General features: G+C 38.3%; 1 protein-coding gene across 2 annotated transcripts; it reads right to left on the bottom strand.

Annotated features, from left to right (window-relative positions):
* Positions 1–657: 657 nt before the first annotated feature.
* On the bottom strand, positions 658–15,316 carry LOC127428837 (prenylcysteine oxidase-like). 2 transcript variants are annotated; one of them, XM_051677470.1, is made up of 6 exons: positions 14,876–15,304; positions 14,339–14,545; positions 13,997–14,171; positions 7,869–8,080; positions 1,982–2,122; positions 663–1,564 (listed from the first exon to the last, which is right to left on the bottom strand). In XM_051677470.1, exons 1-6 carry the CDS (start codon positions 14,967–14,969, stop codon positions 903–905), a joined length of 1,491 nt encoding a protein of 496 aa, XP_051533430.1. In that variant the 5' UTR covers positions 14,970–15,304; the 3' UTR covers positions 663–902. The 2 variants fall into 2 exon arrangements, with proteins under 2 accessions (XP_051533431.1, XP_051533430.1); XM_051677471.1 differs by lacking the exon at positions 1,982–2,122 and having other exon boundaries at positions 658–1,564; positions 14,876–15,316.
* Positions 15,317–18,719: the final 3,403 nt, after the last annotated feature.

Genomic DNA, 18,719 nt, shown 5'->3' with positions numbered 1-18,719 from the left:
AATAGTTTCCAGTACCCCCGCGAGGGTGCGGGGTAAATGCATAAATACTGCTCACGACATGCGCGACAAAGCGCACTGCTATACTGCTGCACTGATTTAAAAATGTACACTTAAAACTGATGTTATAAGAGCCCATATTTACAGAATCACCCTGAAAATGACCATTACCATGTCACAGAAAAGTCAGCGTTATCATTAGAGCCACAACTTACCTCAGCGTGCTGCCTAAAGTTGGAGCTGCAATTTTAATCTGGAAATATCCGTCTTGGTGTAAAATGGTGTTGCATGACGGAACTATTCTTTTTTCACTGTGTAGAGTGAAGAAAGTGTTTCACTTAGTTAGAAGAGTTTGATGCTGCAGCAGTGATGGACTCATCATGAGTGAGTCTGTGACAGCGTGCGCAGCTGTGTGAACTTCCGCTGTCGTAAAAATTCCATTCAATAATCTCTCAATAAATTAAGCATTAATAAAAATTAATGAGTCCATAGCAAGAAAAAAAAACTATGTTCGCATGTGTGAAAAGAAAAATATAGATAGTTAATTTCTCTTACCCCATTGGCAAATAGCTTTTAATATCCTTTTGCTTCAAGTAAATGTGTCATGTATTATGAATGTTTAGAACTTTTTACTGGAAAACAAGACAACAATACTTAAATCAGAAAATTATTTTTGCAGTGTACCAAGTATTTATGTGGAGTGGAATCACAGATGGAGACATGTTTTTGTTTCAAATGGTTTTACTCAATGGACCTAGTGTAGATTGAGAGGTATGTCTGAAGTAACCAGTGGTTGATTAGGTCTCTTTACAATTTGCTACTGTCAGACAGATCCAGAATCAGGCCAGAACATTACATAGATTTGACAATATGTCATGTCCCTATATCATTGTAGAATGGGTCTGTCACAGTTCTGCCTTCACTTTGTGCATGAGATCTTTTTGGTCAATCATTTCCAATTGTCTATTCCAGCGGTGGTAGGCCAACAGCGCTATGTTCTTAGCAGCCACAGAGCTCATCTCCATAGCACTCCCAGCCCATTCAATGCCATTAAGGTAGTACAAGCTTTCATGCAGTACCACTGGTGGCAAACCTTGGGTGCTTCCGTAGTGAGGGTACGCCAACCAGTCTGTGACCTGCACTGAATAGTAGGACTTAAAAAGGGTTTTCAGCTCATTCTTCTCTAGAGGTTTTGGAGAAAAGACCTTGTATACTCCAGCTTCCTGAGGCTGTTTGCGGCGAAAACCAGAGGTTATATTGACCGGACAAACACTAGCAGCACTGTTGAAGAAGAGTCCAGGAGTGTCTGTGGTAAGTATGCTGGCAAATGGAAAAAGCTTAGGGTCGGGGAAGCCAAAGTAAGTGCAATTCAGGTAGCCATGGACGATGGAGGCAACAGTTTGGTGGTAGGAGCCCACCATTTCTGGTAGCTGAGGCTCAAAGCCCTGGAATGAGATGCCCGAATTCACATTATGCTGGAGAGGCGTCGCTACTACTACGATGTCGTAGAGCTCTGATGTCCTTTCATTTTGAGAGGTGTAGGTGAGCTCATATTGGTGGTAATCTCCTGATTAAAAAAAAAAAAAAAAAATTCACATTTACCTATGGTTTCATGCTATTCAATAAGCTTACCACACCTCTTTTAGATTTTAAATGGGTGTTCCCACTGGCAGCGATTTGCAGCAATAAAGCAACTGAACATCATTCATTTTAAATTAAAATCAGCGACATAGGTGGCAATTAATTTATGTAAATGAGCAGTGACATGATGTGGTGACAGCCAATGGGAGTGAAGACAGTGAAGCTCACGTGATCTGCTTTCTGATGCAGTTTGATACTGCAGTCGAGTAGGAATGACTACTTGCAAACTACTTGCTCAACTCCAGTGAGGCTCCATTGGCTTTAGCTCCAAATTATTATTTTTAACAGTGGTTTGAGTAGTTTTCTGAGTATTTGAAATGATAAAATTGGTTATGTGAAATACCTATTGACTGGAGGGCAATGGTTGTAACCTGACTCTGGATGAGATTTGCCTTTGCTAGTTTAAGCAGACCTGAACAAACCAACTTGTTCCCTCCCTCCACAGCCCAAAGATTGGCCTGTGCACCAGCCAGAGACACAGCACCTGTCAAAGGCAAGTACATCAGTACAGACATGAAACCAGATGGTTAGAAGACGACTACCTGGTTAACTGGTTAGTATTTCTTGATTGACTGAATCTGACCACTACACTGTTTTATTGAACAAAATAAAAAGATAATTCAGAATTCTTTCTTCTCTGGTAGCCATCTGACAAGATACAGTGACCCCAAAAAGTATTTAATCACCTTTGGACACTTTAAAGTCTGAATATCATTGCATTAAATACAAAATATGAAAAAAAGATGCCAGACCTTTTCTCAGAACTAACTTACCTTTTTTGAACAATTTTTCAATTACTTTAAACCAACTGGTCTCAACTGGATAAACGAAGTCAGTGACTACAGGTTCAGTTCATCACATTAACTATGGGGCTATTAATGTTAACTATATACAGAGGTTAAATTGGGGCAGAACAGGGGTTTTAGGGTTCCCCCTTCTCAAAAATCCCAATTTAACCCCTCATTATACATGTTCTACCAATTGTTGACAACCAGAAAGTGTCCAAATAAGAACAATATTATCTATCGTTTTATAATTTGAAACCTAATAAACTTCTTTTTGTGCAGTGTTTTGCTTGTGTGCTATATTTCTTTAAAATAATGCCATTGTTTTTAAGCAATGTTTAAAAAAGTTTTCAAATACTTTTTGGGGCACTGCATTGAAGGGGTAATATCATGAAAAATACAATTCTCCTTGATATTTTGAAATAAAATAGTATGAACTTTAATTTTTAGAACTCTAACACTTACCAAGTCAAAAAGTCTATTGATACTAAAGTGGGGTGCACACAGTACGATTTTTACGGTCCTTTACGGTTGCTGTTTGTCAGACTGTACGATATGATACCAGGAAGATCTTGGGTACAAGCCATGGCACACAGCACAGGATTTACATCCTAGCCAAGACTTTGGTCCCAATTGAACCGATTGATAGCGCTGACTGGAAGTTTTATCTGGCCATTGTAGGAGCAGTCACACTGCACGACTGCAACGCAAAGTTTTTGACACTGCCAGAAATTCGTTGGAGGCTAGGACACAAAGGCAGTTAATCAGACATCGGTGAACATGTCACATTAAGAAATGAAAGAAGTCCGATTCTGCCCTACAACAAGAGAAATCTTTTACGATTCCCTTTTGTCTCAGAAGGCAAAATTTGGGCCAAAATCGTACAGTGTGAACCCGGCTTAAGCTGCAAAAATGGCTTGTTCTGAAATCTGTGATTCTGTGACATCACATGGATGGCTACATTAACACATGACCACATATACACAACAACACTTATTTGTGTGTTCAGACACTTTGCTCAACCAGTCACAGTGAAGTAATAAGGAGGTAGTAGGATAGATAAAATTATTCCTAAACACCAGCAGCTCACAAATAGGACGTTACTATGGTTTTATTCTACACAAGAGCAATAAAGCAGACAAAATATTTTACAGTAGAGCATAACTAAAAAAAATGAATATTCAGTACAGAAAGAAAATTTATATTTACTATATGGATTTCCCTCAGTGTAAATGTACACTCACTGAGCACTTTATTAACACTATACTAATACTGGGTATGGCTTCCCCTTGCTCTTGAAACAGCCTCAATTCTTCGTGGCATGGATTCCACCAGATGTTGGAAACATTCCTTTGAGTTTCTGCTCCATGCTGACATGACTGCATCACACAATTCCTGCAAATTTGTCAGCTGCGCATTCAGGCTACGATTCTCCCATTCTACCACATCTCAAAGGTGTTCTATTGGATTCAGAGCCGGTGACTGGGAAGACCACTGAAGAACAGTAGACTCATTGTCATGTTTATGAAACCATTTGAGATGGCTTTTGCTTTTGACATGGTGGCATTATCATGCTGGAAGTTGCCATTAGAAGATGGGTAAATTGTGGCAATGAAGGGATGCACATGGTCAGCAAAAATCCTCAAATAGGCTTTGGCATTCAAGCGATGATTGATTGGTATTAACCGGCACACAGTGTGCCAAGAAAACATTCCCCACACATTACACCACCACCAACAGCCTGGACTGTTGACAAGGCAGTTTGGGACCATGAATTTATGCTGTCGGCACCAAATTCTGACCCCACCATCTGTGTGCAGCAGAAATCCAGATTCATCAGACCAGGCTACATTTTTCCAGTCTTCAACTGTCAAGTTTTGGTGAGCCTGTGCCCACTGCAGCCTCAGCTTTCTGTTCTTGGCTGACAGAAGTGGAACCTGACGTGGTCTTCTGCTGTTGTTGCCCATCTGCCTCAAGGTTCGACATGTTGTGCTCATCTATCTATTGTTTACTTTGCAGCCATTTGCGCATCGTTGGTTGCTTGGTAACAGACATAAAAGTTGATTACCAAACTCGATGGAGCGGTTTAGGATTTCCTAACTAGCGAGAAGATATGATTTTGTAAGACATAAGAATCCTAAATCAAGACAGGAAGTTTTCTGTAATATGCCCCGACCTGTATCTGCATGATTTTAAGTTTGTTTGTTTCTTTCATTTTTTACGCCATGCCAGCTTATATGGCTATATTCATGGCGGGAACCAGGTTTAGTTATTTAAAAATAAGAGTTAAATAAGGTGTTTAAGATTCATTTTTCCTAAAAACCTTAAAACAAAATTTGGATTCACTTGATTAAAAACCTTTTCAAAAGAATCAACTGAATAATACAGGTTCATCAGATGTGTAGAGGTATGACAGTCCAGTAAAATATGTTTAATGGATAGTGGGTTCTGACAAGATGAGCACTTTGGTGAATTTTCTCCTGATAGTAAAAATTGGTGTGCGAGTCTTGTATGTCCTATTCGGCATCGTGTATAAATGAATTGATCCCAGCGATTATTAAAAGGGAACACATATCTTGCTCCAACAACAAGATTTATTTCTTGTAATTTGTTGTTTAAACATTGATCCCTCTCCGACTGCCATTTGTTTTTGATATATACAGGTGCATCTCAATAAATTAGAATGTCGTGGAAAAGTTCATTTATTACAGTAATTCAACTCAAATTGTGAAACTCGTGTATTAAATAAATTCAATGCACACAGACTGAAGTAGTTTAAGTCTTTGGTTCTTTTAATTGTGATGATTTTGGCTCACCAATTCACTATCTCAACAAATTAGAATATGGTGACATGCCAACCAGCTAATCAACTCAAAACACCTGCAAAGGTTTCCTGAGCCTTCAAAATGGTCTCTCAGTTTGGTTCACTAGACTACACAATCATGGGGAAGACTGCTGATCTGACAGTTGTCCAGAAGACAATCATTGACACCCTTCACAAGGACGGTAAACCACAAACATTCATTGCCAAAGAAGCTGGCTGTTCACAGACTGCTGTATCCAAGCATGTTAAAAGAAAGTTGAGTGGAAGGAAAAAGTGTGGAAGAAAAAGATGCACAACCAACCGAGAGAACCGCAGCCTTATGAGGATTGTCAAGCAAAATCGATTCAAGAATTTGGGTGAACTTCACAAGGAATGGACTGAGGCTGGGGTCAAGGCATCAAGAGCCACCACACACAGACGTGTCAAGGAATTTGGCTACAGTTGTCGTATTCCTCTTGTTAAGCCACTCCTGAACCACAGACAACGTCAGAGGCGTCTTACCTGGGCTAAGGAGAAGAAGAACTGGACTGTTGCCCAGTGGTCCAAAGTCCTCTTTTCAGATGAAAGCAAGTTTTGTATTTCATTTGGAAACCAAGGTCCTAGAGTCTGGAGGAAGGGTGGAGAAGCTCATAGCCCAAGTTGCTTGAAGTCCAGTGTTAAGTTTCCACAGTCTGTGATGATTTGGGGTGCAATGTCATCTGCTGGTGTTGGTCCATTGTGTTTTTTGAAAACCAAAGTCACTGAACCCGTTTACCAAGAACTTTTGGAGCACTTCATGCTTCCTTCTGCTGACCAGCTTTTTAAAGGTGCTGATTTCATTTTCCAGCAGGATTTGGCACCTGCCCACACTGCCAAAAGCACCAAAAGTTGGTTAAATGACCATGGTGTTGGTGTGCTTGACTGGCCAGCAAACTCACCAGACCTGAACCCCATAGAGAATCTATGGGGTATTGTCAAGAGGAAAATGAGAAACAAGAGACCAAAAAATTCAGACGAGCTGAAGGCCACTGTCAAAGAAACCTGGGCTTCCATACCACCTCAGCAGTGCCACAAACTGATCACCTCCATGCCACGCCGAATTGAGGCTGTAATTAAAGCAAAAGGAGCCCCTACCAAGTATTGGGTACATATACAGTAAATGAACATACTTTCCAGAAGGCCAACAATTCACTAAAAATGTTTTTTTTATTGGTCTTATGTATTCTAATTTGTTGAGATAGTAAATTGGTGGGTTTTTGTTAAATGTGAGCCAAAATCATCACAATTAAAAGAACCAAAGACTTAAACTACTTCAGTCTGTGTGCACTGAATTTAATACGCGAGTTTCACTATTTGAGTTGAATTACTGAAATAAATGAACTTTTCCACGACATTCTAATTTATTGAGATGCACCTGTACATTCAGAGTTGGTTTCAGATCTAATGGAAGGTATAGGGCATTTTACTGGTTCAGTAGATAGTGCTTCTCTGGCAGCTCTGTCTGCTTGTTCAGTACCAGAGATTCCTGAGTGTCCAGGTACCCAGCAGAAAATAATATTAAAACTCTTTGCTTGAAGAGATGACAGTTTGATTAAAATCTACACGATTGTTGGGTGATCAGTTTTAGTAGCTTCCAATGCTTCAAGACATGATTTTGAATCAGTTATTATTAAGAAAATATTTTGTGGAGCAGTCTCAAACTTCAGCTGCCAGTAGTAGAGCGTTTGCCTCTGCAGTGAAAACTGAACTTTGGTCAGGGATGCGGATACTCTGACACCGTTGGTTTGTTGCAAAAGCTGCTGCCACTTTATTTCCAGATTTAGATCCATCTGTGTATATTGGGATATGTTGTGGGTATACTGCTCTTATGTCCAGAAATTGTTGATGGAAATCATTCGGATGCTTTTTGGATTTTTGGTTCCTTGTTAAATCCAGATGGATTTTAGGCTTTTTGAGATCTTTGGAGGAATTTTGCAGAAATGTGTCTGTTCCAAACTGTTTAGATCCACTTTCAGATTATCCAGATGGGTTTTTATAGGTAGGCCAAATGGACAAATTTTTTTCATATACTGTTTAATGCTGAAGTGGGAAAACTGCTGAATAGGCTGGGTTTTCTTTATTTGTTTTAAGTTTGGTTGCATATTGTAAGGCCAACTTTAGGCATCTGATTTCCAAGGAAGGTTCATTGGCTTCTGCATAGAGACTTTGGATTGCATGATTTTAAGTACTGCACTGCTACCACACGATTGGCTAATTAGATAATCGCATGAATAGGTAGGTGTACAGGTGTTCCTAATAAAGTGCTCAGTGAGTGTACATTCACTTTAGAAATTTCCATGACTTTCAGATTTCATTATTTACTTGAATTTTACAGTCCTGAAAAACACAATTCACGGGTTCACTGGTTCATATAGTCCCGGAGTGTATGAAGGTAAACGGATTTGGTGTGTTGTCCATAACAGAAGGGATTAAGCATGGGACTGTTCTTAAGCTCCAAGATGCTTCCCCGGACAATTTGATAAAAGCAAAGATTAAATAATTTTAAAATACTAATTGATATAGGTGTAAATTTTAAAATTCCCTGATATTTCCAGGTTTTCCATGACATTCTATAGCATATATAAAGAACGCATTGTGCATACCTACAAATGCTGGGATGCTGATGTTCTGGCCATAGTTGACCCTCATGATTGGGGCTATGACTTCATCTATAAAGCGCTGGGAAACGCCCAGTTCTAACAAAGACTCAGAAAGAGAGCGTCGGGTCATGTTGATAAATCCTGAACCCCCCAGAGAGTGCAGCAGCTCCTCTACTGAACTGAAGGCATAGCCATGGGCCTGGTATTTATAGATTCTGGAAAGAAAAGGAGATCAAATGCATTAAAGTGAGAGAGCAAAGAAAGAGAGAGAGAGAGAGAGAGAGAGAGAGAGAGAGAGAGAAAGAGGATGATGGTGAGATACTGATATCTGGGATATCAGATGATAATAAAAGAATAAGATCAAATAAGCATCCTTATATTAAAGGAATAGTTCACCCAAAAAGGAAATTACTTCTGTGGAACACAAAAAAGGAAACACTTAAAAGAATGTACTGGTCCCTTTTTTGCATAAGACCATTTCTAAAACTTTAAAAAGGATGTGTATCATATTCCTAGTCTTCTGAAGTCATACTTTAATGTGGCACTGGTGTAGTGGGTCTCACTCACTAATAAATGTGCACAAATTGCATTTGTGCGCAGAAAAAATTCTCACGTAAAATTCTCTCGCCTGAGAGCACATGCAGCAAAATCTTTGAGTAAAGCCAAGTGCGCCGTTCTCAAAGCCAGTTTAAATGCAAAAACACCTTTCGCAAATTTGTGAGGCAAAACTGAGCAATCTGATGGCAAAGTTGTTGTGGGGACTCGTGTGCGTTCATGGACCTTTTGAGTTTAGAGGAATTGTCACCGGTTGACGCTTTCGTGCGCGGGGTTAATGCACACGTTTTTCTTTTTTCTGTTCAGGGTTTGATTGTTTCACTCATGGGGAATGTGGTCTGTATAATTTTGTTTTTGACACACAATTTAGTTTTTCTACTATATCAAAATGTAAAATGTTAATGAGTGTACTATCTCTCTCCACATAGAATGTAAATGGGTTGGGGCACCCCATAAAAGGAAGGAAGGTTATTACTTTTCTTAAACGTAAGAAATATGATACAGTGTTTCTTCAAGAAACACATCTCTCCCTGCAGGAAGCTGAAAAATTTGGGAAGATATGGGGTGGACATGTTTTCTTTAATTCTGGCACAAGTAAGAGCAAGGGAGTCATTATATTGATTAATAAACATCTACAATTCAAATGTCTCAAACAGACTAAAGATAAATTGGGAAGAGTCATTATTGTTTTAGCTGAAATTCAGGGGCAAAGGTTGATTTTGGCTAATATTTACGCACCTAACGCTGATGATCAGGGCTTTTTTATAGATCTTGAAGGGATGTTGCATGCCGCTGGCACCCCTCATGATATAATATTGGGAGGAGACTTTAATCTTTTGATGGATTCTGTCATTGATCATAGTGAAGCAAAAGGGTGTAAGCCCCCTAGAGCAACAGTGACACTTCACAGGATGTGTAAATATCTTGGTCTTGCAGATATCTGCCGACTTTTGAACCCATCTGGTAGGGACTATACATTTTTTTCGTCAGTTCATAAGATTTATTCTAGAATAGATTTTTTTAATTATATCTAAGTCCCTCATTTCATCTGTTGTTGATTGCTCAATTGGAAATATCTTAGTCTCAGATCATGCCCTGGTGAGTTTAGAGATTTTGCCACATACAGAGAAAAATAAACCGCTTGGCGCTTTAATGTATCCCTTTTGCAAAATTCTGATTTCCAACAAATGTTAAAGACTGAAATACAGATATAATACTATTTTGTTGTGGAAAGTGGAGTTTTGGTTGTTCAGGGCAAGACAGTCATACTTTGAGTCGGGGGACAAAGCAGGGAAGCTTTTGGCTAGATATATAAAACAGAGAGAGTCTTTTTCTACTATTCCTTCAGTGAAATCTGCTGGTGTTGAAATATTTACCTCGGCCATTGAACCAAAACAATGCTTAAAGAATTCTATCTTGATCTCTATAGTTCCACGTCTTCGTCTACTGATGAAGACATTAGAAACTTTGTGGAACCTTTAGAACTCCCTAAATTGACGACTGAGCAAAAAAATGATCTTGATTCTGAGATAACCTTGGAGGAGCTTGATGAGGTAATTAAGGCCTTGCCTACAGGCAAGGCTCCAGGGCCAGACGATTTTGCCGCTGAATTTTTTAGATCTTATGCTACAGAATTGGATCCACTTTTGTTAGAAGTTTATAGTGAATCATTAAAGAATGGAAAACTTCCGCCAACCATTTCACAAGCCCGGATCAGTCTGATCCTTAAAAAGGACAAAGATCCAAGTGAGTGTAAGAGTTACCGTCCAATTTCCCTGATCCAAAACTTTATCAAATATTTTGGCTAACCGATTAAGTTATGACATCTCATATACATATAGATCAGGTGGGGTTTATTCGGGGCCGCAGCTCTTCTGATAACATTAGGCGTCTCATCAATATCATGTGGTCAGTGGTGAATGATCAGACTCCGGTCGCTGCCATCTCACTTGATGCCAAAAAGGCATTTGATATGGTAGAATGGGATTATCTTTAAGGTTTTGGAAATATACGGGTTCGGGAGTACATTTATTGGATGGATTAAGTTACTTTATAGACACCCAGTAGCAGCGGTACAAACAAATGGATTAACTGGCAGGGTTGCCCTCTTTCCCCATTACTGTTCTGTCTTGCCCTGGAACAATTAGCAGCTGCGATAAGAAAGGAGGATGATTTTCCAGGGGTGGTGGCGGGAGGTATGGCGCAAAAACTCTTGCTTTACGTAGATTATATTTTATTATTTGTCTCTGATCCCAGCAGATCTATGCCTTGCCTCCACAGAATTACTAAATCCTTTTCTAAGTTTTCATGATATAGAGTCAATATTATAGCTTCATTACATTTATCTATGATTGGGAAGGTTAATGTTATTAAAATTAATTGTATTCCAAAATTCAATTACTTGCTGCAGTCTCTCCCTGTAGATGTCCCCCTCTCTTATTTCAAGCAATTTGATAGCATAGCGAAGTCCTTCATTTGGAATGGTAAGCGTCCCAAATTACATTTCAATAAGTTACATAGGCCGATTGACAAAGGTGGGCTAGGCCTACCCGAGATTTTATTTTATCAGTATGCATTCGGTCTCAGACATTTGGCTCACTGGTCGCTTCCACCTGAGAGAGCCCCTCCCTGGTTCTGTATAGAACAGGAAGTTCTTGCCCCTATTTCGGCACTGCAGAGCCTTTCTATCAAATTAAACGGAGAAGCTAAGTTACATCCCGTTATCTCGCACTTGAACTCGGTATGGACAAAAGTGTCCAGACTGTTTAATTTGGACATTTTTTTAAATGTTGCCTCGAGCATATGGCATAACCCCAAATTATGCATCAACAAGTCCCCTTTTTGCTGGTCAGAATGGATTGGGAGGGGGGTTACTACACTCAGTGACCTATATGAGAATTGAGTGTTGAGATCCTTGGTTAAACTTTTTGGGATTCCTAGATCTCAGTTCTATAAGTATTTACAGCTGTGCCACCTGCTCTGTACTGTTTTTGGGAGTGGTTTACACCCTCCTAAAGCGGCAGATACTCTGGGAGTGGTGATTACTGCTTTTGGAAAAGGTCAGGAAGTTTAACTCCCTACTAATTCAGAGTCTGGGGGACAGAACTTCAACTTCTCTTAAGAGATTGTGGGAAAAAGATCTAAATTTGGTATTGGTGCAGGGAGAGTGGGCTGGGATTCTAAAAAACATCAAATCTGCATCTAGAGAGGCAAGGGTTCGCCTCATGGAATTTAAGATTTTATATACAGTCTATTGGACCCCCTCTAGATTGCATAGGCTTGGTCTTAAAGACACACCCACCTGCTGGCGATGTCAATCAGAAGATGGAGACACAACCCATGTCTTTTGGGGATGTGTTAAGATGCAAGAATTTTGGATGAGGATTCAGAGTTTTATGTGCAAGGTTTTGGCCTCTCAAATTTTATTTTGCCCCAGACTCTGTATCTTAGGAGATGGGGCAGTCATTAATTTGGAGAATAAGCACGTGAAAAACTGGGTCCTAACTAGTATTATGATCGCCAGACAGATCAATTTGAGGAGTTGGAAGTCGGCTGGAGCGCCCCCATTTCAGGAGTGGTGTTCAGAGTTGGCCAGAGTGGCAGCTCTTGAGGAGGGGGTATCCAGAAGATTAGGGAGTTTAGACATGTTTGTGAAGAAGTGGGGCAGATATCTGTCTTTTTTGGAGGGCTCTCGGGGAGGGACAGTGGAGAAAGAGGTGTAGGGGTTTTATATGTGTGATTAGTTTTATTTATTTATTTTATTGTATTTAATTATTTATTTTTGTTGTGTGTCTATGGTTGTGTGACCACTGGAGTGTTGTTGGGGGTCAGGTGGGGGTTGGATATTGATTCTGTATATGTGTGTTCTGCTATCAATAAAAAAATGTTAATCGCAAAAAAAAAAAAAAGTAAATGAATGTGAAATGTCAGAATAATAGTAGAGAGAATTATATATTTCATCTTTTATTTCTTTCATCACATTCCCAGTGGGTCAGAAGTTTACATACACTTTGTTAATATTTGGTAGCATTGCCTTTAAATTGTTAAACTTGGGTCAAATGTTTTAGGCAGCCTTCCACAAGCTTCTCATAATAAGTTGCTGGAATTTTGTCCCATTCCTCCAGACAGAACTGGTGTAACGAAGTCAGGTTTGCAGGCCTCCTTGCTCGCACATGCTTTTTCAGTTCTGCACACACATTTTCTATTGGATTGAGGTCAGGGCTTTGTGATGGCCACTCCAATACCTTGACTTTGTTGTCCTTAAGCCATTTTGCCACAACTTTGGAGGTATGCTTGGGGTCATTGTCCATTTGGAAGACCCATTTGCGACAAGCTTTAACTTCCTGGCTAATGTCTTGAGATGTTGCTTCAATATATCCACATAATTTTCCTTCCTCATGATGCCATCTATTTTGTGAAGCGCACCAGTCCCTCCTGCAGCAAAGTACCCTCACATCATGATGCTGCCACCCCCATGCTTAACAGTTGGGATGGTGTTCTTCGGCTTGCAAGCCTCACCCTTTTTCCTTCAAACATAATGATGGTCATTATTGCCAAACAGTTACATTTTTGTTTCATCATACCATAGGACATTTCTCCAAAAAGTACGATCTTTGTCCTCATGTGCACTTGCAAACTGTAGTCTGGCTTTTTTATGGCAGTTTTGGAGCAGTGGCTTCTTCCTTGCTGAGCAGCCTTTCAGGTTATGTCGATATAAGACTCATTTAGTGTGAATATAGATACTTGTCTACCTGTTTCCTCCAGCATCTTCACAAGGTCCTTTGCTGTTGTTCTGGGATTGATTTGCACTTTTTGCACCAAACTACACTCCGCTCTAGGAGACAGAATGCGTCTCATTCCTGAGCGGTATGATGGCTGCGTGGTCCCATGGTGTGAATACTTGCATACTATTTTGTACAGATGTACGCGGTACCTTCAAGCGTTGGTAAACTTCTGACCCACTGGAATTGTGATATGGTTATAACATTTTTGTTTTATTCTATAAAGTACTGACAACATTTCTCCCAAATTCAAACTAAAAATATTGTCATTTAAAGCATTTATTTGCAGAAAATGACAACTGGTCAAAATAACAAAAAAGATTCAGTGTTTTTAGACCTCGAATAGTGCAAAGAAAACTAGTTTATATTCATTTTTAAATAACACAATACCAAGAGAAGAATTCAGAAATCAATATTTGGTTGAATAACTCTGATTTTCAATCACAGCTTGCAGGTGTCTTGGCATGGTCTCTACCAGTCTTTCACATTGCTGTTGGGTGACTTTATGCCACTCCTGGCACAAACATTCAAGCAGCTCGGCTTTGTTTGATGGCTTGTGGCCATCTATCTTCCTCTTGATCTCATTCCAGCGGTTTTCAATGGGGTTCAGGTCTGGAGATTGGGCTGGCCATGACAGGGTCTGGATCCAGTGGTCCTCCATCCACTCCTTGATTAATAATATTGATTTCTGAACTCTTCCTAAGTTAAAACATTAGTATTGTACTGTTTAAAAATGAATATGAACTTGTTTTCTTTGCATTATTCAAGGTTACACCCGATGTTTCTCCCCCATACCTCATGAACTTCTCCATGATCTCCTCCACCCACATCTGCAGGCGGATGAAGCTAATCCCATAGCGCCACCACAAGTGAAACAGATCCAGCAGATACCAGTCCGTTTCCTCCAGAACGAACTCCTCTCCACCAAATACTGCCGTTTTCCCAGCCACGCTCTTACGGTATTTCAGACCTGTGAACGGATGTGGGATGTGTTACACCCTTAAGTTTTAGAATTAGGGTCAGGGGTTTGTTCAAATCCTTAACCCTAAGCATGAGCAATAGTAATCATAATAGTGATGCTTGCCTTGGCAATCACCTTTAAAGTCTGAATGATACATGTTTATGCATCCAACTAACCCAGTTGTTGGACAAAGTCCTGCATGTGCAAGTTGAGGGAATGAATGATTGATCCACCGGACTCATAGTCTTGGTGGTTTACAGTGACAGTAGCCAAACGACCACCAACTGACCCCTTCTCAAACACATCAATTCTCACTTCTGGACCAAAATGCTGCCTCAGGAAATGAGCTGTAGCAGTTCCTCCAATTCCAGCCCCCACAACAGCTGAGAACATTGGTATGATGAATACAAAACTTGAGCATACAGTATTAAAGACACAACATGAGTAATCATACTATATTATCATAAACAACATGAGTGATCAACATTATAAATACACAACATGAGTTAGAATACTGTGTCAAGAATACAATACATAAGTGAACATGGACACAGCATGCATGATCACTACACACGACATAAGTGGTCATATCAATGCATAATTCATAGCAATCATATCAATGCAAGTATTTAACGCAATGACAACCTTGCACTCATTGATGCTACACAAAAAATAACAAAGATACTGATTAATATCATGATCATCAGGCCTACCTATTTTAGAAGGAGGGGCACCATCATGTTTTGCAAAATCCGAATCCGCCAATACGTGCACAAAAGCAAGAACAACGTGTAGATACTTATGCATGTTTATAACACCCGAAAGGACATTAAAAAGTAAACACGAGGGTCATTCGATGTGAAAAAAATCACAGATGTTACATGTGCGTTCACGCCAAATGAACGCTTGCTAAGTCTCTACGAATCTCATCTCTTGAAGATTATAAATCACAAATAAAAAATACATCGATAAACATGAATTGGGATGATTTGGAATAATTTTACTGCTGTAAAAGCTTTGCGTATTCATGCTCTCGTGAAGACGGCCACAGTTTGGCAACAAGAGTGCGTGATCATGCACGTGAACGCCGTTGACCAATCAGAGTAAGAGAAACGCTCCTCTAACCAATCAGACTCATAGAAACGCTCTTCTGGCCAATCAGACACAGACATCCATCTTCTAACCAATCAGACTCATATAAACGCATTTCTGACCAATCAAACTCATAGCAACGCTATTCTGACCAGACTCATAAAAAAAAAAAAAACGCTCTTCTGACCAATCAGATTTAGATAAACTTGATGCGAAGTGTGAGCTCATGGATGGAATGGGTGAATGGAAACAAACCGGGGATGTTTAGTGATTGAGGGTTAATTTATGTATTTATGATCACTGTTGTGTTGACTGGAGGTAAAAGGAAAATGTTCGGCCTATAACTGACTCTTCAAAAAAACTGATAATCTCTCATAAATTGTGCACCCACAGAATCAGCATTGCCATAAACAATATTTTACTTCCACTCTCCACAAGTGCCAAAGAGAACAATATTTTAAAATGAAAAAAGAGAGAGGACAAATGAAATATAGATTTGGTAATGAAAGACAAATCAAAAGATCTTTTTAATTTGATTAGACATTTTAAAGACTGTTTTTGAAGTGCAGGGATGCAAACTAGGTGATTTCGAGGCTAATTTGATCAAACTGTTTGGAAAGATTTTCTATATTTTAATTGTTAAAATCACATAAAAGGGGTACTTTAAGGGATATTTCACCCAAAAATGAAAATTCTCTCATAATTTACTCACCCTCATGCCATCCCAGATGTGAATGACTTTCTTTCTTCTGCTGAACACAAATGAAGATTTTTAGAAGAGTATCTCAGTTCTGTAGGTCCGTACAATACAAGTGAATGGTGACCAGAACTTTGAAGGTCTAAAAGCACATAAAGGCAGCATAAAAGTAATCAATGACTCTAGTGGTTTAATCCACATCTTCATAAGCGATATGATAGGTGTGGAAGAGAAACAGATAAATATTTAAATCATTTTTTACATTAAATCTCCACTTTTACTTTCACTTCCACATTTTTCTTCTTTTGTTTTTTGGCTATCTGTATTCTTTGTGCATATCACCACCTACTGGGCAGTGAGGAGAATTTATAGTAAAAAAAAAGGACTTAAATATTGATCTTTTTCTTGTCCACACGTATAATATTGCTTCTGCTGCGGTTATGTGCTTTCTGGACCTTCAAAGAACCATTCAATGGCCATAATTTTCTTGCATTATATGAACCTACTGAGATATTTTTCTAAAAATCTTAATTTGTGTTCAGCAGAAGAAAGAAAGTCATACACATCTGGGTTGGCATAAGGGTGAGTAAATGGTGAGAGAATTTTCATTTTTGGGTGAACTATTCCTTTAAACTTAAACACTTATAAAAGCTTTAAATACAATGAACAAATCAGCAGAAAATATACCCATGTGACACTCTCATGTGTTTGCATCCCTGAAAGTGGTATGTCATGCCAGTGCAATGTAGGTTAAATAGAGTGTTACAAAACTGATCTGGCATTGTGAGTCAGGGGTCCGGGTCAGGCAGAAATTTCCCTTAAGCCACCTGTTTGTGTGGAGGCTATGCATCTTTTTTTGCTTGGTTGATTGTCCAAACACAGATTGTGTCCAAGATTAAAAGGGATTTTCATAGAAAATTACAATTGCCAGTGCCAGGAACAGGCTTGATAAGTGTTAGGGAAACTTATGATGTAGCCATACCCACAAGGGTTTTCAAAGATTTCAAAAAACTAAAGAGGCACTTGAAAGTTTCTTTCTAGGCCTATTTTATAGTTTTAGTGCAGACTCAGAATGAACAGGTAAAACACTAATAACTGTAGGTAGTTACATTTTAAACCCATTTTGATTTTTTTGTACAACTTGTGGCATTTAATAGCTTTAATTATAACACAAAAAATAAAGGGGAAATTGTGTGTGGAAAAATAATGAATACTCATTCCAGTCATTAACTTTTTTAATTTGATGGATAGGGAATAAACACAAAAAATTCCACCTTTTTTCTTTTTAACAACATGCAAGGTTTATGTGGTTATAATAAGTATCACTTTTTTGTACTATTGTTATATTTAAAACACAGTGCCTTAATTGAATGTCAGCATAATTTTTTTTCTGTTGTTTTTGGAATATTAAACTTTAACTTGTGCTTTTGTAAATTCTAAAATATGCAAAAAATCGTACTTATGTTTATGTATGCACTTTTAAAGGCCAATGTTTATTCATAAAAAATGTTCTTGTCATAAGTGGCCTGTGACTTCAGGTCATCTGTTGCCTGTGAGAATCTGACTCACTTCCTCTGTCATGTGAGGAGAGAGAAGACTCTGTGGTGCAAGATAGGGCCACTGACATACACTAAAAAAACAACTTTTTGCCTATTTTTAAGATTTACGCATTTCAATTTCATAACAAAATTCCATCAAATTGAATTGGGTAATGTTTAACTAAATTTAATTAATACAACTTAAAATATTTTGGTTTTTTATGTTATATTATTAAAGATTACTTTACTACAATTTTTTTATGAAATGAAAATGTGTAAATCTTAAAATATATATATTTTTAAGTGTAAGATGTGTGTGAATATTAGGATTGTGCATATATACAGTCAGACACACACAAATCTCATGACGGCCACTGTAAAAATGCAAATTAAACTCATTGCAACTACATTAAAAAAAAAAAAAAAACTCAGTAGTGTTTGACTATCAATGTCTTTTTTATATATATATATATATATATATATATTGCAGTTAAAAGTGCAATGAAGAAAATGTTTTTGAAATTAATAAATTACTGCAAGTAAATTAATTATACAATGCATATGGCTTTCTCACTCTCTTTAAGGTACAAGGGCCTTCACTGGGGTGGTATCCTCATGTGGACATTTTTTGTACATTTTTTGTACCTTCAGTTAAAATGTATAGTTTATTTTGGGTATATAATTGGACCCTAAGGACCTATTGTGTACCTTTAAAGCTACATTTATATGTTTTGTTCCTCTGGGACCCAAAAAGGGTACCACCCCAGTGATAGAATTGTAACTTAAACTGTATTTTTCTGTAGGGTACAACAGAGCTAAAGGCACACCTTATGGAATTTATTTATTTATTTATTTTGTATTTTGTATTTTTTTTCTGGTCACAAAATGTATCAAATTAAAAAAAAAAATAAATACATTTCTTTTTATTGAATAATGATAGAGCAACATAGTTTAAAAAAAATAATAATGAAAGGTTGTTTTGGATTAAAATATCTTTTTTAAAGGTGGCGAGGGGTAAAAGGCCCACACATTGGGGCAAAAGGCTCACAGGGGGGTTATAGTGATAGGGCTTTTAGCCCCTGCAACAGGGGGGCTTTTTACCCCAAATACTATCCTTTCACTCATTAGACAGTTATTAAAAAACTTTTGATTGAATCACCTTGAACAAAACTGAAAATGACAAATAAATATTTTTTTCTAAAAATAAATATGATAATTTCAGGGATTTTC

This window comes from Myxocyprinus asiaticus, chromosome 38 (genome assembly GCF_019703515.2).
Source record: "Myxocyprinus asiaticus isolate MX2 ecotype Aquarium Trade chromosome 38, UBuf_Myxa_2, whole genome shotgun sequence".
NCBI classification, from domain to species: domain Eukaryota; kingdom Metazoa; phylum Chordata; class Actinopteri; order Cypriniformes; family Catostomidae; genus Myxocyprinus; species Myxocyprinus asiaticus.
Note: the sequence above shows the minus strand (reverse complement) of the source record. Positions and strands in the feature narration are given on the sequence as shown.